At 38.8% G+C, this 25449-nt stretch overlaps 1 protein-coding gene across 1 annotated transcript in view; it reads left to right on the top strand.

Annotated features, from left to right (window-relative positions):
• Window positions 1–25449, top strand: part of DNAH11 (dynein, axonemal, heavy chain 11) — a 436577-nt gene that overhangs the window by 33614 nt on the left and 377514 nt on the right. Inside the window, 6 exon segments of the mRNA XM_006832223.1 lie at window positions 6676–6792; window positions 13778–13915; window positions 14539–14663; window positions 15252–15447; window positions 23818–23922; window positions 24356–24748. Of these exon segments, the coding sequence (XP_006832286.1) occupies window positions 6676–6792; window positions 13778–13915; window positions 14539–14663; window positions 15252–15447; window positions 23818–23922; window positions 24356–24748 (1074 nt within the window).

Below are 25449 nucleotides of genomic sequence, written 5' to 3'. Positions count from 1 at the left end.
TTTAATCAAGAATACCTTTACATTAACTTTTTACAACATTGGTGTAATAACCTTGTTTGTCCGTATGTGATTGACTAATTTCACTCAGTATAATGTCCTCCAGGTTCAACCATGCTGTGAAATATTCCAAAGATTCATAATTATTCTTCAACATTGTTTAGTATTCCACTGTGTGTATGTACCAATGTTTAACCATTCTGTTGATGGGCATTGAGGCTGTCTCCATCTTTTTGATATATCTATCCCTTGTAGGCAACATATTGAGACATCCTGTTAGTCCATTTTGCTGTTTATGTCTCTTGACTGGTACATTTAATTCATTTACATTTAGTGTAATTATTAATAGATATGAATTGATTATTGCCACTTTTCTGTGTGTTTTTTTGTGTTTCTTTGTTCCACATAATTTTTTTATGTTGATTTTTGTCTGTAGGTTTTTTCATTTTTATTTCTGTTGTGTTAATGTTACTAAATCATTCTGATTTTCCTCTTTTTTTATTTTGATGTGCAGGTATATTATTTTTCTTTGTGGTTATCATGTAATTTATTAATTTTCCCCTGCATAAAACAGGGGAAAATTAATTTTATGTTTTCTCTGGAAACCTACTTGACTTTCTTGCCATTTGAAAGTTCTGTACCTGTTCCTTCTTTTTGACTTATAGTTGACTTCATTATGCATTAATATGCCTGGTCCCTATTTTCCATCTTGTAGGTTTGTATTACTTTAAATATTTCTGTATCTGGATTGAATTCTAGGTGGTGTTGTCATGAATGTTGTTGATTCTCACTTCACAGAACACCTTTTGCATTTTTGTAATATTTTTAACTTCTTAATGACCTTTTTTAAAATTAAGATTCCCATATCTTTCTTCCCAGGTAACTCTGGGTGAACTTGAACCTTCATCCTTTTGGTTAGCAGCCAAGCATGTAAAATGTTTGTACTATATTGCGACCTACCTGGGCAATGCCCCAAATCCTGATTTGACCCCATTTCCAATCAATGTCTGCATACTCACAAATCTGTTAGCATAGAACACTCATTTGCTTCTTCCATAAATGAAAAGACTTCCAAAAAATTCATGGAAAAATGGAATTACAAGGTAATAGAATTTTTCCATGAACTTTTTGAACCCCCCCCCCCATATGTCTGTTTATTTAATATTTATTTAGAGATTTTAGGGGTCCCATTTTACTTTGAGTCTTGGTGTGGAGCTGTGGGTTAATGCACCAGACTGCCAAGCCGTTTGAGCTACAAGGTCAGTGGTGCAAGCTCACCAGCTGTGGGTTGGAACGGACTTCAATGGCACTTAACAGCAAGAAAAACAACAACATTTTACTTTGAAAAGTTGATGCCCAAGGCTTAGTTCTGATCAGTAGGTCTAGTTGGAGACCTGCCCTTGAAGCTTCCCATCATATGCCTTACATAGTCAACTGTCTTACCTTAGAAGAGAATCTAGATGATCCTTGAGTTTGGCCATTCCTTAAAAATTAAAACATGAGTTAACCAAAAGTTCTCTTAGTTGACATACTTATGTTGAAGAAAATGTTTGCTTTTTTATTTAATGTTGAATATTACAGTTACTATATGTTTATGCTTAATAAGCTGTTCATTTTGGTGGTGTTTAGTTTATTATGCTTGGTTTTGTGATGAAATTCAGTTGGAATTTTTATGAAACAATATTTTAAGGAACAAATTTCAGCCTAGGAATATATTCACACAAATGTACATCCACATGTTCACCTTAAATTCTTCCCATCCTGCTGTATGCATCCTCTTGTACTCCTCGGCTTCTCAGGGAATGCACACTAGTGCTTACATAATGGCTAAGTTTTCATGAACAGCTTTGGTGCAGAAATAGTTAAAATATGTCCCAGTAAATTAAAGAAAGAATCACTTAACTTTGTATTTAAAATTTTAAACGCTCCAAAAAGAAGTATCCACACTCTGACAGTTTCACTAGAAAATTATACCAAACATTTAAAAAGAATTGACAGCTATTAAAAGCAATTTCTGTCAGTTAGTTGAAGAGAAGGGAATACTGTAAGAAATTCATATTACCCTGATACCAAGACCAAAGGACAGTACTAAAAAAGAAAACTTCAGATCAGTATCCCTCATGAATAATAGATGCAAAATTCCTTAACAAATTATTAGCAACTAGACTCCAGTAATATATTAAAAAAAAAAAAAACTCTGCCCCATAACTGGGTGTGGGTTTTTTTTCCAGGGATGCGAGGCTGATACAGTATTTGAAAATCAATCCTGTAATCCACGATATTAACAGGCTAAAGAATCCCATGATTATGTTAAGAAATATAGGAAAAGAATTTATCAAATTCAATACCTGTTATTCATTAAAAACAAACAAAAACTCTCCCAAAAGTGATGCAGTATGTAAGTGTTGACCTGCTCACCACAGGCCAGTGAGTCAAAGCCCCCATCATGATTGTGCAGGAGAAAGATGAGGCTGCATGCTTTCCTAAAGATTTTGTCTTAGAAACCCCAAGGAGCAGTTCTACTGTGTGAATCAGAATCAACTCAGTGGCAGAGGGTTGAGCATCAGCTTGGTACATCATGTCTACCAAAAGCCTACAGCTAGCATTATACTTAGTGATGGAAGATTTCCCAATCTCATGCACATAGCATATATCCAGCTACCTACTCAGCATCTGTGGAATCCTGATGTAACACTGTGGATAAGCACTGGATTACAAAGTCATTTTGAATCACAGGATTGGCAGTTCAAATTCACCAGCGGCTCCTTGGAAAACCCTCTTGTTGTTGTTGTTATGTGCCGTGGAGTCAGTTCCGACCCAGAGCGACCCTGTACAGGGTTTCTGAGGCTGTAAATCTTTACGGGAGCAGAAAGCCTCATCTTTCTCCCATGGAACAGCTGGTAGTTTCAAACTCCTGAACTTGTGGTTCGTAGCCTGATTCGTAACCACTACACTACCAGAGTTCCATCTACAGGGTTGCTATTAGCTCAAGGGCACTTACCAACACCACCACTCAGCATCTCTACTTAGATTTTGAATAGATTTCTCATAATTAACATCCAAAATGGAATCCCTGATTTTTCTCTCCCCTCAATCCTATTCCTCTTTGCCTTTTCCAGGTCACTGAAGGGCACAGGTAGTGGGCTTCTTACAGCAAAAAACTACTGGAACATCTGGGATCTTTTTGTTTTCACAACAAACATTAGATCTGTCAGATATACTCTGAAAATAAATCCAGAATTGGATGCCTTCTCATATCTGAGTCAGCCTGCCTTGGTCTCTGATGTGGCTATTACTACATTTGTCTCTGATCTGAACTCTTTGCCCTGAGTGCTCCTTATAGATCTAAGCTGGAAATGACATTTCTCTAATCAAAACCCGTCAATGGCTTCTAGGTCACTAGACAAGGCAGTTTTCAGAATATATGGACATTTTAATAGTGATATTTGAGTAATAGCATCCCATTATTTATTCTCAATAAATATTTATATAGATACAGCTGTGTTCTGGGTACCCCATTAAATATTGGTCGTGTAGCTTTGAAAAGAAAAACCTGACCACTATGCTCCTGAGCTTAAAGCTCAGTGGAGAAAACAAATAGGTGATTCTCTGCTAAGTGCTGACATGACAAATGCTACGAGGAAGGATCCCTCCCAGATGAGGTGATAAGTAAATGGAGAACTGAAGGATACATTTGTTAAGTGCTGTGGAGTCAGTTCCGACTTATAGTGACCCTGTATGGGGTTTCTGAGGAGCGGCTGGTGAGGCGCTGCTCACCAACTTTGCAGTTCAAACAAACCTTGCAGTCCAGTGCATTAACACACAATGTCACAGAAGAATAGAGATGAATTAAGTGGAGAGCGGATTCCTGGTGCGGTGCAATAGCATCAGCGCTGGACTGAGAACCACAAGGTCACCAGTTCAATCCCACCAGCTGCTCCTTGGAAACCCTATACAGGATCACTGTGAGTCAAAACTGACTGGGTGTGTGCCGTGGAGTTGGTTCTGACTTATAGCAACTCTGTTGTCGAGTTTCCCTGGCTGTAAATCTTTACAAGATCAGAAACACTCATTTTCCTCCTGTGGTACAGCAGATAGATTCGAATTACTGACCTGGAGGTTAGCAGCCCAGTTTCGTAATCCACAACAAGCCGAGAGTAGATAAAATAAAAGGGAGGGTTTAGAAGAAAATTTCATTCTGCAACAGAAGAAATGTGATTAGGCAGGTGTGACTAGATCCTAGTGTGTGGAAAGGGAGACGTGGAAGAATAGTTGGGATGCATTTCATGCAGGACTTCAAAGATTTTGCTGAAACTCTTGACTGTTAATCTAGGAATATTGAGGGGGCCTTTGAGGGTTATGAGAAAGAGCAGCATGATAAGACTTGTATTTTAGAGAGATGATTTAGGCTGCAGCGGAGAGAATGAGTCAGAGGGAAGAGGCAAGAAGGGTAAAGTTAATAGAGACATACATGAGCAGTCAGTAGTGGTGATCAGAAGCTGAGCAATGACCACAGAGATGGAGAATTGTGGGCATCTTCAAGAGACAGGAGGTAAGATCGATAGCACACGACAGAGAAAGGAGTCAAAGAAGTTGCCAAGTTTCTCTTAGAGGGAGTCCGAAGAGGATGGGCTTTATATTTTTTATTGTGGTAAATATACAAGTAACAAAGCACTTATTATTTCCAATTTCCACATACATAGTTCAGTGACATTACTTGTGTTCAATCCTCACCCTTAACCATTCCCAAATTTTCTGTTGCTCTTGGCACAAGGTCAGGAGAGGAGCAGCTTTCTTCAAATCCTGAGTTCAGATTCATATGTTTGAATTCCTTGTGGGATCTCCCAGGGAAGAAGTCTCATTTGAAGTTCTTATTTCAGGTTTCAGGAGTTAGTGAGTGAGAGCAAGCTACCAGGGAAGGAGACTGGCATTTTTCTCTCCCTGACTTACTACTTACTTACTAAGCATTCAAGTAATGTTTGTGGATCCTAAGTTGTATGTTCTTGGTTGCCACACCAAAAGGAAGGATACGTTAGGCTTGTTAAAACTTGTTGAGAAGTTTTGTTTACTTTAAAAAGTCAGTGACCCTTGAATGAAGAGACTATTTGGCTTTAATTCAGGAGAAATGGAGACTTCCTCTTGATGCTAAATATAGCATTGTGGCATATGATCTATGATGCTTTGGAACTTTGTAGTACTCTGTATTTGGGGGAGTATGTTAAGAGTCCATATAATGTGGGTCCCTACTTAGAAACAGCATCATAGTTAGGAATATGGGCTTTGGAACTAGGTTGTCTGGTTTTAAATCCTGGCCCTCCCTTTCACCCATTGTGATCCTGGGCAATTATTTGACTTCTCTGAATTTGTTTTCTCAGTTACTTATTTGGAGAAAATGTTATTACCTACATTACATGTTGGGGGCATTGGTAGATGAGTGGTAGAGTTTTCACCTTTCATGCTGGAGACGTGAGTACAATCCTGACCAATGTAGCTTATGTGCAGGTCAGTGAACATGCAGTGAAGACTTGCATGTTGCCATGATGCTAAAAAGAGGTCAGCAGAGTGTCCAGACTATGACAAATTAGGAGGAACGGTCTGGTGATCTACTTCTGAAATCAGTCAGTAAAAACCCTATGAATCAGTGGTCTGACCCACAACCAGTCATGAGGATAGTGCAGAATTAGACAGCATTTCATTCCATTGTCCATGGACTGAGTTAAAAATGTAAAGCATTTAAAATAGAACTAAATGGTTGCTATCCATCATCACTATTATTACTGTCATTATTGTTATCATTAATTGTTGGAGACTTTGTTGTTGTGAGCTGTCGAGTCAGTTACGGTGCATAGAGACCTTGACAGGGCTGGTGGATTTGAATCACTGACCTTGTGGTTAGCAGTCCACACCAGGGCTCAAGACTTAGATTAAGGGTTAAAACACAAGATTTTTTCAGAGTGTATCTGTGACTTGTGTTCCTCGGGAGGCTTGACTGCCAAGCACCAAAGTGTTTCTGAATTTCTGGGACTTGTTCACTAAAGGCTGTGAACGTGATAGTTATTCTTTCACGGTTTCATTCTTTCTAATTATGGGAGTGGGTGGAGATGTATTAGGAGGAAACTGGAGGTTGTAAACGGCATATTAATAAGAATCTTGGAAAATGTCAGAGTATTTGGTTTCTCTGTTTTTCTAATGATGATTTCTTACAGATCTGTGGATTTTAGTTCTCACCAGAAGAAATAGTATTCCCATGTAGGTTTTCTGCCTCAGGAAAAACAAAATTTATATTTAATCCTAAATAGATATACTAAAGTCTTAATGAGGGTAGGTTTTCTAGTTTTTGAAAACTTGTTTTTTTTTTTTTCCTTTATAAACAAAATGGATTAGGAGGAGGAGGGCTGAGTTACTGACATGTAAGCTTAGGAACCAAAGCTCTGACATTATGTATGAGGTCTGAGTCATTGAGGATTCTGAAAGCTTAGGCAAGCAGTGCTAGGCACAATGTGCTCCCTTTAGGAGATGCCACTTGAGACTTCAGTCAAGTATAGCTCTTTGTAGACCCTCCCTGGAAACCTGTGGTTTTAAAAAAAATTTCATGTAAAGAAAATTCATGTGGATGTGATTAATATTTTAACCATTGGATTCTTTCCCATAAATTAATATTTTGTCTGTGTTTTACAGGAATTTGAAAGTGATTATGTTGTGTTTAAATCCAGAATTTTGGATTTTGACAGAAGACTTGGAACAATTCTATGTGAAGGTTTCTTTAACTGCAATGGTTTAGAAGCTGTGTTTAAGGTTAGCTATAAGAGGGAAAAAAACAATCAAAAAATGTTTCACTAATGAATAATTTTGACTGTTAGATGAAAAAGGTGGATACATTCCTTTGTGATCCAGGTGAAGCATTAACTAGTCACATTCTCTGCAAGTTCCACTCACTCCATAATATACTTCAATATTGCACTAATGAGGAATGATGCTACATTGAACCCTAACTATTGGTCTTTTCTTGTATTCATATTGATTTAGCTCTCAGTACCTTTAAAGCAAATTTGACATCATTGGTGAGATATTAATTCAGAATTTTGTCTCTTTATATATGTCAGGTTCACATATTGTTTACCTATGATGAGCTCACTTGCCAATTTTATTACTCTGCCTGGAACAAATAGCAATTTTTACATAGACCGCCCTGGATTTGTAACAGAACTTCATTCTAACAACTCTGCCTTAACTGGGTTCTGACATAAGTTAAAAACTTAATTTTTCTTTTTCAGTTTTGATTATTACTGCCTTTTATTAACAGTATTTCTTTTATTTTCATTGTTTATACAACACAACATTTGCCATTTCAACCGTTGTGACATGCGCAACCCAGCCACACTAACCCCACTCCCCATGGTACATCTATCACCACAAGTTCTTTTTTCTTCATGCTCTCTCCTCTTTTTCCCCTTCTTTCCATTCCTTTTTTTTTTTTTAATTTAAAGGAAAGTTCCCAATGGTTTTTCCTAATGAGAAAATAAATATATGTGTTCTCCCTCCCAGTACATTAAAAAACAAAAAGAAAAACAACACAAACAAGAAAGCAATTTCTTTCTGCATCTTTTTTCCTTCCTTTTCTTTCTAACTGCCTTTTTCATCACTCAAGGTATCAAGTGTATATACTCTAATTGAATAATTCCCCTTTCCCTCCCACTCCTGGTAAACATCATAGAATTTTTATTATAGAATGCAAACCTTTTCTCAACTTTTTACAGTAGTGGTCTCTTACAATATCTGTCCCTTTGTGATGGACTAATTTCACTCAGCACAGCGTCCTCCAGGTTCCTCCATGTTCTGCAGAGTTCTGTAGAACATCAGCATTCTTCAGGGTTGCATAATATTACATTGTGTGTATGTACCAAAGTGTGCATGTACCAAATATTATGTACCAAAGTGCATAATATACCAAATATTTGTGTGTTTTTATAAACCTGATCCTTATTTGTCTTTCTGCATTGGGAACATTACATAGAAAGTTACAAATATAATACATACATTAAAAATATACAGATTATAAAATGTACTCCAGTGATAGAGAAGAGTTAGACAGCATTGGTATTTTGTCGGTTGTGGTAATAACTGTATTTGTGGAAGGTTCTAGATCATCTGGATTATCTCTGGAAATTGGGATGAGATTTCTAGTAAGAAAATTAGTGAGAGTTGTCTTTATGATACTTTTCTTTTTCTCTCATTTATTTCGTGTTGATATTTCACTGTTTATGGAATCTGCCTCTCAACTTTAGCAAAGCAGTCAGCGCATATGCCCATGTTTTCAAGCAACTGAAGCATTGATTTCATTTAGAAAAAAACTCTAGCTAATCATTTCCTGTAAAAAAAAGTCAACTTTTTCTTTTTCCTCATTATTTCTTATCCAGCATTTCTTTCATCTTCAAAATCTGTTCAGTCCTGATCTGTTGATTCCCCCTTTTCATAATCTGTGAGTTGTCCCACATCGTAATATAAAGTTCTAAATTCAGCGTTGTTGCTATATGGATGCTTTTCCACCAATCTCCTCCATCATATTATTCTTGTCAAATGCTTGGATTATGTTCATATAACTCAGCAATTTCCCCCACACCCCACTCAGGGGCATGCAGTGTTCCAAATACACTGGTGGTTGTAAGTGCCAGTGGTCATTAATAGAAATTGGAGATTACCTACTGTATTTCATCAGGCATAAGCCACTATTGATCACTGAACACATTATGTGTCAGTAAGGAAAAAACAAAAGCTGCCAAATTATTATTAAAATGTATTTTGTTGTGTCATTAAGTGTCATCGAGTCAGCTCTGACTCATAGCAACCCTGTATAGGGTTTCCAAAGCTTAAATCTTTGTGTGAGCAGAAGGTCTCATCTTTCTCCTGATTATAACGCACAATGGATTCCAATTTCAGAAATGTTACAACACGGAACTTTTAGACGATGTAATGCAGGACATGTGTATTAAGAACTGCATAAATGCAAAGCATAATCCCCTTAAAGGGAAACCTTAATACGGGGAAAGTTGTTGTTGTTGGTAAGTGCCGTTGACTTGGTTCTGACTCATAACAACCCTGTATAGGGTTTCTAAGGAGTGGCTGCTGAGTTTAAACCACTGACCTCGTGATTCAAACAAACTTGTGGTCCAGTACTTAACCTACAGTGCTACACCAGGACTCCTAATATGGGGAATAGGGGTGTCTAGAGGGAAACCTTATACTATGGGAAATGGGGTGTCATGTAAAACTCTCTTGCCAAAAAGGATAAGTGCAAGTGTAAATTAGCACCTGTTGTTGCTGTTGCTAAGTGCTATGTTGTTGTTGTTTGTTGTTAAGTGCCGTGGAGTTGATTCCAACCCATAGCAACCCTGTATAGGGTTTCCAAGGAGCAGCTGGTGAGCTTGAACCACTGATGTTGCAGTTCAAATGACTTTGCAGTCTGATGCATTAGCCCACAGCGCCACACCAGGACTCCATGGTGCCAAGTGCCATGGTGATCCTCAAAAGAGGAATAATGGCACAATTTGTCCAAAATGACTGAGCAAGAGAATATAGCAGACACAGACTTTATAGTAGGTATTTGTTCACTTCTGACCTTCAAATTTAGATGAGTTGGTTGGACAATGGAAAAGGCAGATGTGTGCTCTAGCCTAAGTCAATCGTTTTAACATGAAGAAATTATTTTTGAGTTCTAAGAACTCAACTAAATCTTCATGATGTTAGCGAAAACACAAAGGAGTTTAAAAAGATTGCGAAAAACTTCCATTATCTTTTGAATTAATTTATTCAATGTTTTAAATGTATTTTTAAAGTTTTTTTCATTGCCTTCCCTGTCATCCATTTTAATACGTGTCCATTATTTTTCAATTCCATTTTAACACAAACTTTTTGAATCACCCTCAAATATTACCTGTTGTTTTAAAATAAAATCACATATAATCCCACTTCTCAGAAATTGCTATTAACGTTTTCTACTCCCAGTATTATTTATTTGAATTAATACATGTACACATTCCTTTTTGACAAAAGTAACATCATATTCTTACACTCTTCGTAAATTTGTCCACTTAGCAATAGAATGTGGTTGAATTGGCCCCAAAGACATAGTTAGATTTATATTTTAGTTTCTGTTCTTTTTTACGATGTCACTGTTTCCTTAAGTGAATATAGCATATGGAAATGTTTATAGTCAATTTTTTTTTTTAAATGAAACTAAAATTTGGAGGTACCTAAAGGAGCTCTGGTAGTGTAGTGGTTACGAATTGGGCTGCAAACTGCAAGGTCAGTTTTGCAACTGCCAGCTCTTCCGTGGAAGAAAGATGAGGCTTTCTGCTCCCATAAAGATTTGCAGCCTCGGAAACCCTGTACAGGGTCGCTATGAGTCGGAATCGACTCCACGGCACATAAAAACAACAACACAGTGGCACTGAGGAATTCTGAAGCATAGTGGGTTATGTGTTGGGCCGCTAATCACAAGATCAGAAGTTTGAAACCATCAGTCATTTTGTGGGAGACAGAGGAAGCTTTCTGCTCCTATAAAGATTTATAGCTGGTATCGTAGTGGTTACGAATTGGGTTGCTAACCTCAAGGCGGGCAATTCGAAAATACCAGCTGTTCTGCAGGAGAAACATGAGGCTTTCTGCTCCTGTAAAGATTTATAGCCTCGGAAACCCTGTACAGGGTCGTTACGAGTCAGAACCGACTCCACAATACTTAATAACAATAAAAACAAACCCTATGGAGGATTGCTGTGAGTCAGAATTGACTTAATGCCAGTGGATTTTGGTTTTGTGATGACACTGTAGTTAGGTATTGGGCTGCTTACTGCACGGTTGACTGTTTAAACCCACCAGAAAAATCCATGGGGGAAAGATGAGGCTATCTTCTCCCATAAAGAGTTACATGCTCTAAAGAGAACCCCTACGTAGAACTACTATGAATTGGAGCTGATTTGATCCAGTATGTTTGGTTTGGTTTTGAATTATTTCCATAAGATAAAAAACAAAGTGATTTGCTTAGCCACACAGCAAAGCCTTGGTAAACAGCTCTTTAACTCCCATGGATATACTTAGTTACTTTGAGGAAACAGTTTTTCTTTTTTTTACAATTTCTTCAACAATATGAATTTTTTTAGAAGTTTTTACTGTGAATTGAGGGATAGTTTACATCGGTTTTACGCTTATCATCTCATTGCAATGATTACCATCTCCTACGTGCATCATCATTCAACATATTTGCTTCTGTTTCCTTTGTTAGTTTTTGTTTTGTTTTGTTTTGTTTGGGGGGGACAGGTATGTACACAAAACACTCAGGAATATATAATCATTTAAACAATCAAAGGACACATTTTGCGAGCCTGCCTCCTGGTTGCCAGTACACAGCCTTTCTCTTTCCATGAGTCTCGAGTCCTCAGCTGCTCTATCTCTCAATGTCATCATCTCTGCCTCCACCTCTGGTGTCTCTGCTTCTCTGGGTTGTTGTTGTCAGGTGCCATCTCTGGGTAGGGTCCCACATTCCACTCATGCTCTTCTCCCTTGATAGTCCTAGGGTCCTCTGTTCCTGGAATGGAAGATTAACTCCCCCATTTTTGTTATAAAACTTCCTACCTTTACAGTTGGGACAGTCACAATTAGTCATGATAACAATTACTCACTGTTGAAACACAACAATCTTACCCCATTTCCTTTCACCAAACCCATCTAGACAAGATGAAAACTATTCAGTGGGGATTCTACCTACCCCTGCACACTGAAACTCAACTCCCTCTTGCAAGCTTCTAAGCCAATCGCTTTGTGCCTTTATAGCCCCCTCATTTTTAGGTAGCCAATGCCAGAGACAGCTTTTATATTGTTGTTGCTAAGTGCCTTCAAGTCAGTTCCAACTCATAGTGACCCTGTGTAGGGTTTCTGAGACTGAGTCTTTGCAGGAGCAGAATGCCTTCTCTTTCTCCCACAGAGCAGCTGGTGGTCTCAAACCACCGACCTCATTTCTCAGTCCAGTGTTTATCTTACATCTTTTATATATACATGGAGTCCTGGTGTTGGAAATGTAGGATAAGCACTGGGCCACAAGCTTGATTTGAATTGAAAGGTCAGCACTTCAAACTCACCAGCTGCTCCTCGGAAATACTATACAGGGTCTCTATGAGTTGGAAGTGACTTGACACCATGTAATAGCAATGACAATATATGTATTGTACAGGGTCACTATGAGTCAGAATTGATATAAAGGCGCTTGACAATGTGTGTGTATGTTAAGTGCCATCAAGTCGGTTCTGACTCATAACGAGCCTGTACAGGGTTTCCAAGGAGTGGCTGGTGGGTTTGAACCTCCAACCTTGTGGTTATCAGTGCAGTGCTTATCCTACAGCGTTACGCCAGGACTCTTGCTCATTCATAATTTCTGTCTGTGTGGATTCGTTCAGCCTGTTCCTGAAGACTCTCATTGGCTCAGTGCCTTTGTTTGAGCCAGGATATTGACATCAAATGGATTCTCTGCCAGTGTAGGGGTGGTCCTTGAGACAGGTGACCACTGCTGTGCCAAAGGTCAGTTATGATTTCTGGGTCATGTTGTATGAAGTATAGGGGGGTGGGGGAATCAGGGGCCCTGGGCAGGATAGACATTGTGACTGGTATTCTGGCATAATTACTAATGGAATGGCCTACAGGCTCTGGATCTGGGAGCAGCACAATTACATCTAAAGAATATATACATAGACAATAATTACAAAAATCTTGATTCTGTTCTTATAGCCACATCTTAGGCTGGGTTCTCTAGAGAAGCAAAGCCAATGAAGCTTATATATGTATCTATAAAGAGAGGTGTGTATTAAGGGAATGGCTCACCCAGTTGTAGCCATGAGGAAGTCCCAAGTTGGGCAGAATTCAGGCTGGAGGCTTCTAACTCATGTAGCTGCAGAGCTTATGAACCAAGATGAGCAGGTCAGACGGCAGGCAGGCTGTCAGGTAAGAAGGCAGGCTGTGGGCGATTCCCAGGATCAGCAGGAAATAGAACAGGTCACTGGCTCAACTCCCAAGAACTGATGGTGGGAGGATGAGCCGGATGCAAGATCCAGCCCCAGCAGAGAGCAAACAAGCCTAACTTGAATGTCCAAAATATTGCAAAGAGCCACATCCCTGAGGAAGATTCCCTTTGATTGACTGACTGCTCATCGCTGACCTTATCATAGAGCTATAGTACATTACATCTCGTTATGGGAAGTAACTACATCTCAACTGCCAAACCACTGAGGATCCTGGCTGAGTAAAGTTAACACAAGACTGTATTACATACACAAAGCATTTTCTATACTGTTTCTTGCTGTCTAACAGAACGTAGTGTACGCTGTGGGCAGGGATTGCTGACAGACAGGGATTCATTTCTGATGCCTTTCACTTTATGCCGAGGAAGAGAAACTATAACTAGAATTTGGTTTGCTGGATAAGCACAGGACTACACAGACCTTGTGGTTTGTAGTCCGCCAGCTGCTAGGCTGGAGAAAGATGAGACTTTCTGTTCCTACAAAGATTTAAAAAGTCTTGGAAACTCTATTCAGAGTAGCTGTGAGTTATAAGCTCTTGGGGACACCACCAACAACAACAACGTTTTAAATTTTGAGGCATTGCCAAATACTCCTAGGACTCTAGACAGTTGTTTAATATCTAGTCACAGAAGAAATTTAATGGTGGGAAGAGTGAACTGAGTATTTGTATTAAAAACTGATAGTGGTTAACCTTTCTTTAACTTCGATTTTTATAGCTTTTGACCGTATTTGGGAATTTTCTGGAGAAACCAGTTGTCATGGAAATTTTCAGCCCACATTATAGCACACTAGTGCACATGTTTAATGTAGAGTTGGATACGTGTAAGAATTTGTATAATGAACACACAAAACAGGTAAGTGATAAGGTTGAGTATATCCATAATGTAATTTTTAAAAATATTTCTTTTTAGAGAAGTTTTAGGTTTATAGAAAAATTATATAGAAAGTACAGAGAGCTCCCATATCCATCTCCCTTGTATATTTTTCTCCTATTAACATCCTACCTTAGTGCAGTACATTTGTTTCAACTGATGAACCAACACTGTTATGTTACTGTTAAGTAAAGGTCATAGTTTACAGGAGAGTTCACAATATGTGTTATATAGTCCTATGGGTTTTGACAAATTGATAATGTCATGTATCTACATTATAGTATCGTACAGGATAATTTTGCTGCCTTAAGGATGTTATGTGCTCCCATGATCATGATTTGTTTTTGTGGGGAATGACTATGAACTAGAATTATATTTGATCATATATGAAGATTAGAACTAGGTGCTACAACTTGTATGTTTTCATTTCATTGTATTCCTTAAAAAGCTGGAGAACCTGACTCAGGACTATAAATCTTCTCATAATCAACTGATTATCACATGCATTTCATGTATTTCTACATTAAAAGTATCAAAATGAACAATTGCTACAAGGTTAGAAGGCACTCTTTTGATTACTTTTTCACCAAAACATTCACTTGCAGATTGAACATGGAGATGTAAGTCTTCACAAGAATATGCCGTTTACCTCAGGCAACATCAAGTGGGCCAAAGAGGTTCTTGAACGACTTCAGATGTTCTGGTCAAACTTTACATCTCTTCATTATCTGTAAGCAGTTAGGCTTATTTCATAATAAAATTATTCTTAATGGTACAGTTTTTCTTTCTTCCTTCCTTGCTTGCTTGTTTCCTCCCTCCCTCCCACCGTCCCTCCTTCTTAAGACTCATTACCTACTGAAGCCCTATCGCTGGATGGGCTCACTAAAAGGCATTCATTCCAATGGTTTTAGAATATTTTTAATAGGATCTTTATAACTTCATATGCTTCCAGATTCTTTTTTCTTTTCACGTCTCCTTTTTTCCCCCAGAATGTGTTTATAGATTTTTTTTTTTTTTTTGGTTATTGTTTCTCCTATACTGAATACTCCTTTGATTATGCAGATCTTTGTTTCTTCTTGTAAGCATGTATAACTTGTTGTTCTTGGCATTTAGTAAAATCATTGGCATTCCATTATTTTTCATAACTATATACTTCTTAAAAAACAAAGCCAATTCAGAAGGATTATTTGACCTTTGTTTCTCTTCCTGTTAATACTACATTATCATGTTATATTTTATATATTCTGTTATATATTGTATTGTTGAAAATAAGCTGAAATATAATACATAGAAAAGGATAAAAACCATGTTCCTACAGATTCTTGGAAAGTCCTGATGATGCCTTAGTTTATCAGAACTATGTTGAAATGACAACTTTACTAGAACAATTTCAAACTCGGATCTATGATAAATGGAAAAGTGATGTGGATGAAATCTGTGAGTTCAATCTGAACCAACCTTTGATTAAATACAATGCCACAGATGGTCTTCTCAGTGTCAACTTTGATCCAAAGGTAGGGGTTTGATTCTTTTAAAGATGTTTGACACATGCCATTTTTGTCACCTACATATTGCTGCTGCTTTCAATAACTTAAAATATCAATGTGTGAAAAATAGAACTGTCAATAGCTTCTTATAGGTCTTTGTTTTAGAAAGTTGTTCCCCAGATTCTATATTAACTACTCTTTGCTTATGATTTTGCCTTCTGAGCATTTATTTGCTGGCCCCATCCTCCCTAAGATAGTAAGCTACTTGAGTGTCAAGTTGATATCCTTTTCATCTTTGTATTTCATTTCTAGCTTTGTGTCTGCCACTTGGTTTTTTCGTTGTTGTTAAGTGCCTTCAAGTTAGTTTCAACCCATAGCAACTGTGTATAGAGTTTCTGAGGAGTGTAACACTTAATAAATGTTGTTGTCATTGTTGTTATGTGCCATGGAGTCGGTTCCGTCTCATAGTGACCCTGTACAGGGTTTCCGAGGCTGTAAATCTTTACGGGAGTAGAAAGCCTCATCTTTCTCCTGCAGAACAGCTGGTAGTTTCAAACTGCAGACCTTGAGGTTCGCAGCCCAATTCGTAACCACTCACTGCCAGAGCTCCTTTAGCACTAATTAATAGAATTTTCAGTCTATTACCAGATCATTTCAGTTTCACAGCACATATGTCGGTATAATTAGTTCATTGTGTGGCACTGTAGGATCAGCACTGGACTGCAAACCATAAGGTTGGTAGTTCAAACCCACTAGTTGCTCCTCTGAAACCCTACTCAGGGTTGCTATGAGTCAGAACCACCTTGACAGTACCTAACAACAACAAAGGATACATAGAATGAGAGACATCCTGTTAATACTTCTGATGGAAACAGTCAAAAATTTTGATGTGTTATAATTTCTTTGATCCTTTCTTACAGCAAGTTTGAATATGTTGATGTAATAGGTGGTTTGGTGTCCTGTTGTAGTGCTGTAGGATAAGCACTAGACCACAAGGTCTGTTTGAACCTCAAGGTCAGCGATTCACACTCACCAGCCATTCCTTGGAACCCTTGTACAGGGTTGCAATTAGTCAGAACTGACTCGATGGTGCAACAACAAGAGTAACAACAATTTTTAAAAAATGATGTAAGCTTATAATCCATCTGCTTCAGAGCTTTACAGATCCCCCCTTGGCACTGCAGGGTAAGGTCAATTTGAACTGCAAGGTCGGTTGAACCGCAAGTTTGGTGGTTCAGATTCACCAGCTGCTTCTTGGAAACCTTATACTGGGTTGCTATGAATTGGAATTGATTTCATGCCACTTAACACCACCACCATCATTTCTGATAGGCTAAAAAAATTTAGACATTGGCTATCTATCAACCTACTATATTGAGGAAACAAGGTTGTTCCTTGTTATGTAGAATCCTTTCGTTCCGGCTGGAATTTGAGTCACTGTATTCAGTGGCAAAAGTCTAGTTTATCAAATTTTAGCAATTTGCACTTGTTCTTTCCTCGGTTTGAGTTCTGGTCAACTAGTCATCCAAGCCTAGGTCAAATGGGTATTAGCTACAAGTTTGGGAGTTCACGCACACCTCCCTGCACTTCAGGACAGCTGGCTGCCTCACTCTCAGTCCTAGTACCCAGCAGCTAAGTCAGTGACCATGGCTCAGGAGTCCTCACATCTTCTTAAATTTTAGACTAGCCAACCCTTCCTCTTCTCCCTCTTATCTCAAGGTCAGTGGGTGCCAATGGAACATGGCCAAACTCAGTACCATGTCTTCATTGCTGCATTCCCCCCGCCCCCCTTTCCATTCACAGGCAGACCCAGGTGATCACCAGTGAGCATACTATAATGCTCACAGTTGCCCTTTGAGTTTCAGTGCTAACAGAGGGTTTTCCCTGATGGGGCTAACTTTTCTGCTTTTCTTTCCTTGATACCTCCAAGCAAACAGCTTGCCTGATGCTCAAACAACCAAACAGTGTGCTTGTTTTTCTGTAGGTCTTTCTTTAATAAGAATCTTCAGTTCTCTCATCAGTTCTGGGTTGGTCTGCATGCCTTTTCAAGTAGGAATGTCCCAACTCAGAAGGTTCTGGGTGATGCTCAGGATTCCATCTAAGGAGCCATGCTTTACAAAGGCTTAAGAACCCTATTTCCCTGGGAAAATTCTATTTCCCCTTTTAGCAAGTCCAATCAGTTATAGAACAACAATTTTTTATAAAATGAGTAAGAATTATTGATACCAAAAATAATATTGCTATTCTTGTTGTTAGGTGTCCTTGAGTTGGTTCCAGCCCAAAGTGGCCTTGTACAGAGTTTCCGAGGTTGTAACTTTTTATGAGAGCAGGAAGTCTTATCTTTCTCCTGTGGAGTGACTGGTGGGTTCAAACTGCTGACCTTGTGGTTAGCAGTCCAGTGCTGATCGTACAGCTCCACCAGCAAATGTCCAGGATGACGATTACCTTTATTAAGCAGATCTTTGTATCCCATGATAATTTGTATGTTGTTGTTGTTGTTAAGTGCCGTCGAGTCAGTTCCAACCCAGAGCGACCCTGTACAGGGTTTCTGAGGCTGTAGATCTTTACGGGAGCAGAAAGCCTCATCTTTCTCCCACGGAACAGCTGGTAGTTTTGAACTGCTGACCTTGTAGCTCGCAGACCAATTCATAACCACTACGCTAGCAGTATAGTGAAAAGAAATTTCATGTATTTTCTGATTGTTTATTTTCATAAAATTTTGTTGCTATAATAAAAGTACAGAAACTTTATTAGCAGTTTTATGGTGTGGCACTGTACAATAAGCATTCGAACATAAGGTTGGCCTGAACCCCAAGGTTGGCAGTTCAAAGCCACCAATTGCTCCTTGGAAACCCTATATAGAGTAACTTTAAGTTGGAACTGACTCAGCAATATATGTATTTGGAGTTCTGGCCTAGTACTGCAGGATAAGCACTGGACTGCTAACCACACAATCTGTGATTCAAATCCACCAGCCGCTCCTCAGAAACCATATGCAGGGTAGCTATGAGTCAGAACCGACTCAACAGTACGTAACAACACCAACAACATATCTATTTATGTTTTATGTGTGTATATATGCACACGTGCTAAGGGAGTTAAAAAAAATTCATGGAAAAATTACATAATCATTTAATTCCATTTTCCCACAAACTATTTGAAGCCTTCTCCAACATATTTTAAACATCTTATCTCCAAGTATGGTATCTTGCAAGATAAGAGGCACAAGGTAAGGTTTATTATTTATTTACCTAGTGTGAATGTGCTTCTACAGAAAAGAGCAAGACTAGATGAAAATCTACTTAGAAATTTCTATGAAAAAAATTACTTAAACGTGTGGTTGAATTTTTAGATAGGGTAAAGATGATATCTTTACCAACAATTGCCTAGATATCTTTACCAACAATTGCCTAGAGTAAATGTATCTGTGTTGTTGTTAAGTGCTGTCCAATCGTTTCTGACTCATAAGGATCCTGTATGGGTTTGAGACTTTAAATCTTTGTGGGAGGAGAAAACTGCATCTTTCTCTTGTAATGTATGCATTGTTGTGAAATGCCATCAAGTCAGTTCTGATTCACAGCATAGGAAATGGGAAAGTAAGCCTCCCTGGGTTTGATAACCCTTATCTCACTCATTTCCCTAAGAGCTATACAAAGAATCGTGGTGGTGGACTAGTGGTGTGTCACAGAATTAGTTCCGACTTACTTGTTTTGTTGTTAGATGCCCTTGAGTTGGTTCCGATCCATAGGGACTCTAGTACAACAGCATGAAAAACCACAGGGACCTGCACCATCCCCTCAATCAAGAAGCTTGAGCCCATTGTTGCTGCCACTGCGCAAAGTCATCTTGTTGGGGATCTCCCACTTTTTTTTTTTGCTGTCTCTCCACTTACCAAGCATGATGTCCTTCTCCATGGACTGGTCCCTCATGATAATATGTCCAAAGTATGAGAGATGAAGTCTTGCCATCTTGCCATCTAAGGAGCATTCTGGTTTTACTTCTTCCACCTCACTTTGGAATCGGCACAAATATGGATCTCTCCTAATCAATTGGCCTGATGGCTGTCTTCCAAATTTCTTGACAAACATGAAAGAGTACCTCCAGTGCTGTATCAGATCGTTGAAAGATGCCAATTTGTATTCCTTCAATTCCCGTAGTCTTATTCCTCGCCAATGCTTTCAGCGCACCTTGGACTTTTTCTTTCAGTACCATTGCTTCTTGGTTAGATGGTACCTCTTGAAATGGTTGAACATCAACTTTTTGGTGCACTGTGTATTCCTTCCATTTTCTTTTGATGCTTTCTGCATCATTCAATATTTTGACCAAAGAATCCTTCAGTATTATAAGTCAAGCCTTGAAATTTCTCCTCAGTTCTTTTAGATTGAGAAATGTTGAGCATGTTCTTCCCTTTTGGTTTTCTATCTCCAGGTCTTTGTACATTTCATTATAATACTTCTCAAGATGTCCTTTGAAACTTTCTGTTCAGCTCTTTACCTCTTCATTCTTCCACTTGCCTGCTCACCAGTCCAGAGGTGCTAAAACATCATAGTCTTTTCTGACATTCCTTTTGGTCTTTTCTTTCTTCTTGTCTTCTTAAAGATCTTTGGTTTTCTTCCTGTATGATGTTCTTAATGTCATCCCCAACTCTTCTAGTTTTCAGCCATCTGTCTTTGACTCTCATGGACTTGTTTTAATTATCTTCAGGTTCAGCCTGAACTTGTATTTGGTCTGTTCTACAGTCTGCCCTTGGCCTTATTTTGACTGATGTTATGGAGCTTTCTCACCATCTCTTGCCACAGATGTAGTTAGTTTGGGTTCTGTGTATTCCATCTGGTAAAGTCCACATTTATAATCATCTTGGATGCTGTTAAAGAAAAAGGTATTTGCAGTGAAGTAGTCATTGATCTTACAAAATTCTATCATGGGATCCCCAGCATCGTTTCTGTCACCAAGTCCATATTTTCCAACTACAGATCATTCATCTCTGTTTCCAACCTTTGCATTCCAATCACCAGTAATTATCAATACATCTTGATGATGCCATGTTCAGTCAATTTCAAACTGAAGAAGTTGGCAGAATTCTTCAGTGTCATCCTCACTGGCTTTAGTTGTTGGCATGTAAATTTGAATAATAGTATTTACTGGTTATCCCTGTAGGCATAAGGGTATTATTCTATCACAGACAGCATTATTCTTCAAGATTGATCTTGGAATGTTCTTTTTGATGATGAATGCAACACTATTCCTCTTCAATTTGTCATTCTTGGAATAGCAAATCACATGATTTTTGGATTAAAAATGGTCACACCAGTCCGTTTCAGCCAATTAATGCCTAGGTTATCGATGTTTATGCATTCCACTTCATTTTTGACAACTTAAAATTTTCCTAGATTTTGTACATTCCATGTTTCAAATGTTAATGGATGTTTGCAGCTCTTTCTCCTCATTGAGTTTTATCCCGTCAGCAAATAAAGGTCCCGAAGGCTCTACTCCATTTGCATCAACATGACCAACTCTACTATGAACAGGCAGTTCTTCCCCAGTCACATTTTGATTACCTTACAACACTATATGTGACAATATTCTGGTGCTATTGATCATGATTCAGTATTCAATCTGCTGGTGCTATTTGACAGTGTTTCACTGTCAAACATTAGAAAGTAGTCTTCCTCTCCTTCTTCCGAGTTTGTTTTATTCTGGAAGCTCAGTTGAAATCTGTCTACTAGGGATGATCCTGCTGGCATTCAAAATACTGGTGGCATAGCTTCCAGCCTCACAGCAACATCCAAACCACCACAGTGTGACAAACTAACAGACAAGTGGTAGTCTGACTCATTAGAGATCCTGTATAGAGTTTCTGAGGCTGTAATCTTTATGGTAGCAGAAAACATCATCTTTCTCTTATGAGTGACTGGTGAATTTGAACTACTAATTTTGTGGTTAGCAGCCCAGCTTAGAACCCACTACGCTACCAGAGATCTTTATACTAAAAATTGTTGTTGTTGTTATGTGCCGTGGAGTCGGTTCCAACTTACAGTGACCCTGTACAGAGTTTCCGAGGCTGTAAATCTTTACGGAAGCAGAAAGCCTCATCTTTCTCCTGTGGAACAGCTGGTAGTTTCAAACTGCTGATCTTGTGGTTTGCAGCCCAATTTGTAACCACTATGCTACCAAAAAATAGCATTATTTTATTTTATAAAACCCAGCACACATAAATAAATAAATGAGGGTGGTCTTTATCTCCTAATTCTATAATACCAATTTATAGAGACTAAAATCTTTATATATTTTAGGGGCTGTTGTTGTTGTTGTTAAGTGCCATCGAGTTGGTTCCAACCCATAGCGACCCTGTATAGGGTTTCTGAGGCTGTAAATCTTTATGGGAACATAAAGCCTCATCTTTTTCCCATGGAACCACTGGTAGTATCGAACTGCTGACCTTGAGGTTAACAGCCCAACTCATAACCATTACACTATCAGGGCTCCTTATTTTTAGTTCGGATCATTCGACTTGAAGGTATTATAAAGACACAAAATGTACTTGTTGATTTATGGAGCAATAACCTTTTGAAGTCAACTGGCTTACCATCTTTAGGTTCTTTTTCCCTAGGACCTGTGGTGTAGGAACATACTTCTCCAACAGAGCGTATACAAAATTGCACGTATTGAAAATGAATGCACTATGAATGATTGGCGCCTGTTATTGCAGTGGTTAAACTCTCAGCAGCTAACTAAAAGTTCTGTGATTTGAACCTACCAACTACTTTGTAAGAGAAAGTTGTAGCAGTTTGCAGCCATAAAAATCACAGCGTTGGACACCCTATGGTGGTGGTGTTCATATGCCGTGGAGTTGACCCCAACTCATAGAAACCCTATATAAAGTTTCCGAGACTGTAAATCTTTATGGGAGCAGAAAGCCTCATCTTTCTGCTGCGGAACCCTGGTAGTTTCAAACTGCTGACCTTGAGGTTAGTAGCCTGACTTGTAACCACTACATTGCCAGAGCTCCTTTAGGAACCCCCCTGGGAAGTTCTATTCTGTCTGGAAACAGGAATCAGATCAACGGCAGTGAGTTGTTTTGATTTGTGTTTTGTGTTTTAGGAATGATTGATTAATGAAAGATACAGGAAATAGGTAGACTAGGGACACAGCACTCAAATTTTGCCAGTGACATACGCAAAATCAGGAGCCTAATGAAAGGAGCTCTGGTGTGGCACTGTAGGATCAGCACTGGACTGCTGACTTCAAGGTCAGCAGTTCAAATCCACCAGTCACTCCTCAGAAACCTTAAACACGGTTTCTATGAGTCAGACCCACTAGACAGCATTTACAACAATTACAATAAAAGCAGGTGCAGAGTTTAACACATTAAATGGATTAAAAATGCATGAGTATTACAATAAAGATGGCATCTGACCTTGACAAAGATGTGATGTTTGTTTGTGGCACTGGGTGTTGGAATAGCTTGTAAATTATTGTGACATGTTCAACCAAAGGTGCTCTGAAATCAGACAGAGTTTTGTAAAGCCGTCATTTGAATGGATGTGGTTGGTAACATTCAGGGGAACTAGGTGACAGTGGATGTGTGAGGTGTACATGTGACCATTTTGCATATTCCTAAGCCTTTCAGTTCAGTTAGACACAGTTTTTGGTATGTCCAACATTTCTTGCAGACAAAATTTAACATATGATCAAACTGTCCCCTAATACATTAATCACACTGGAACAAATTTGTATTTTCAAAACAAGCATTATAATAGAACAGATGATGCATAGAAAACACAAGTCTACTTATGTCCTTCCATCCAAGATTTTAGTGTGCATGTAGCTGTCTTTTCCTCAAATTTCCTTTGTGACTATAGCCAATGTTGTTGTTGTTAAGTTCTATTTAGTTGGTTTTGACTCAGAACAACCCGTATAGGATTTCCATGGAGAAGCTAGTGGGTTTGAACCGACCTTGTGGTTAGCAGTCCAGTGGTTATCCTACAGTGCCACACCAAGGCCCTAGTCAGTGATTTCTATTTCTTCTGTTATTTATACCTGTGCTACATCATGAATTGTCAGAGTTTTGCTCTTAAAGAACATCTGGATAAAAAGCTTCTTTATGTTGCAAAATTTTAACTCTAGTGATCACTGGTGGCAATGTAGGATAAGCACTGGTCTGCTAGCTGGATGGTCGGCAGTTGAAACCCACCAGTGGCTCAGAGAGAGGAAGATGAGGCTTTCTGCTCCTGTAATGATTTACAGTCTTTAAACCCTATACAATGTTGCTATGAGTCAGAATGACAGTAGGTTTGGTTTGGTTATGATGAAGTTTTTAAGTGTTTTAAGTTAAACCTGTACTAAATTAGAATTCTATTTATAAACTATGTAATATCCCTGCCTTTCTTTTCAAAGCTAGTAGCTGTGTTGAGGGAAGTGAAATACCTTCAGATGTTGAAGAAATCAGACATACCGGATTCCGCCTTAGCCATCTTTAAGAAAAGAAGTACTATTTTAAAGGTGTGTGTTTTTTTAGTCACTAGGCTTGATGAATAAATTCTAATTCTTAACATGTTGTTGTTGTTAAGTACTGTTATGTCGGTTTTGCTTATTTAGACACTGCATAGGATTTCCGAGGAGTACCTGGTGTGTTTGAACCACTGACCTTTTGGCTATCAAGCCAGTGTTTATCCTACAGCCCATACCAGGATGCCATGTAGACATACGGTATCTTCATAGAGTCCTGGTGTGGCACAGTAGGATAAGTGCTGGACTGATAACCAAAAGGTCAGCAGTTCAAACACACCAGCCTCAGAAATCCTATGCCAGGGTCACTATGAGTCAGAACCAACTGGACAGCACATATCAACAACCAAGTCGGAAAACTGTATTTGGTGCTTATCACAGCTTTGGTCCTTTTTTCTGTTTTGGGGTTTTCTTTGCTTTTGCACAGTACATTGCAAGTCTTGAACTTCTTGTGCAAGGGTATAATAAGCTGAAGCAGACCCTTGTCGAAGTTGAATACCCACTGGTTGTGGATGAACTGAGAGCTGTGGATGACCAACTGAAGGAAGCTGCGACGTCACTCACCTGGCAGGATGACTGCTGGGAATACATTGAGAAGGTGAAGATGAGCGCCTCTGAGCTGGAGCACCGGGTTCAACAGACTCAGAGCAACGTTCTAGTGATCCAGCAAATGATGAGCACCTGGGCTGAGTGCACGCTTCTTCCCAGGAGGGAGCACAGGAAGGAGACCCCCTTTACTCTGGAGGACAAGGGTGATGCCTTTGCTAAAAAATACAGGCTAATCCAGGAAGACGGCTGCAAGATACACAACTTGGTAGAGGTACTCTCTCTCTCTCTTTTTTTTTTTTTGAAGGGGATGGGGTACTCATGTTCTTTCTGTCTTTTTATTTTTTTAAATGTTTTGGAATTATGTGATGGTTTATGTGGGAGAACATTAGCTTTACATTCATCCTGTCATATCTCATTTAATTGCCATGGTTAAAATACATCATTATTTACCTCTGTCCCATGTAGCCCATACAAAACCTGACTAATTGTTTTTCCATCAGCCTTGTTTATCCATTCCCTTCCCCTTTTCTTGTGTATTGTCCCCACTCCCCAGTACCCAAACTATCCTTTGTCTATACCCTGTGTTCCACCTTCCCCTCCCTCCCCTCACCCTTCCTCCACATACCGGTAACCAGCAAAGAATCCACACACCCCCTTTAGTATGGGTTCTTTTTCTTAGTCTTTTACAATAGTGGTCCTGTACAGTATTTCTCCTTTTGTGACTAATTTCACTCAACATAATGTCCTTAAGGTTCCTCCATGCTGTGTGACTAGCTTAGGGTTTCCTTGTTGTTCTTCACAGTAGCAAAATATTTCATTGTGTGTATGTACAACAGTTTGTTCATCCATTCTTCAGTTGGTGGGCACTTAGGTGGTCTCCATCTTTTTGGTATTGTAAATAGTGCTGCTATGAACATTGGTATGCATATATCTATTCATGTTATGGCTCGTATTTCTTGTGGGTAAATACCA

This window comes from Chrysochloris asiatica, unplaced genomic scaffold (genome assembly GCF_000296735.1).
Source record: "Chrysochloris asiatica unplaced genomic scaffold, ChrAsi1.0 scaffold00006, whole genome shotgun sequence".
NCBI classification, from domain to species: Eukaryota; Metazoa; Chordata; class Mammalia; order Afrosoricida; family Chrysochloridae; genus Chrysochloris; species Chrysochloris asiatica.
Note: the sequence above shows the minus strand (reverse complement) of the source record. Positions and strands in the feature narration are given on the sequence as shown.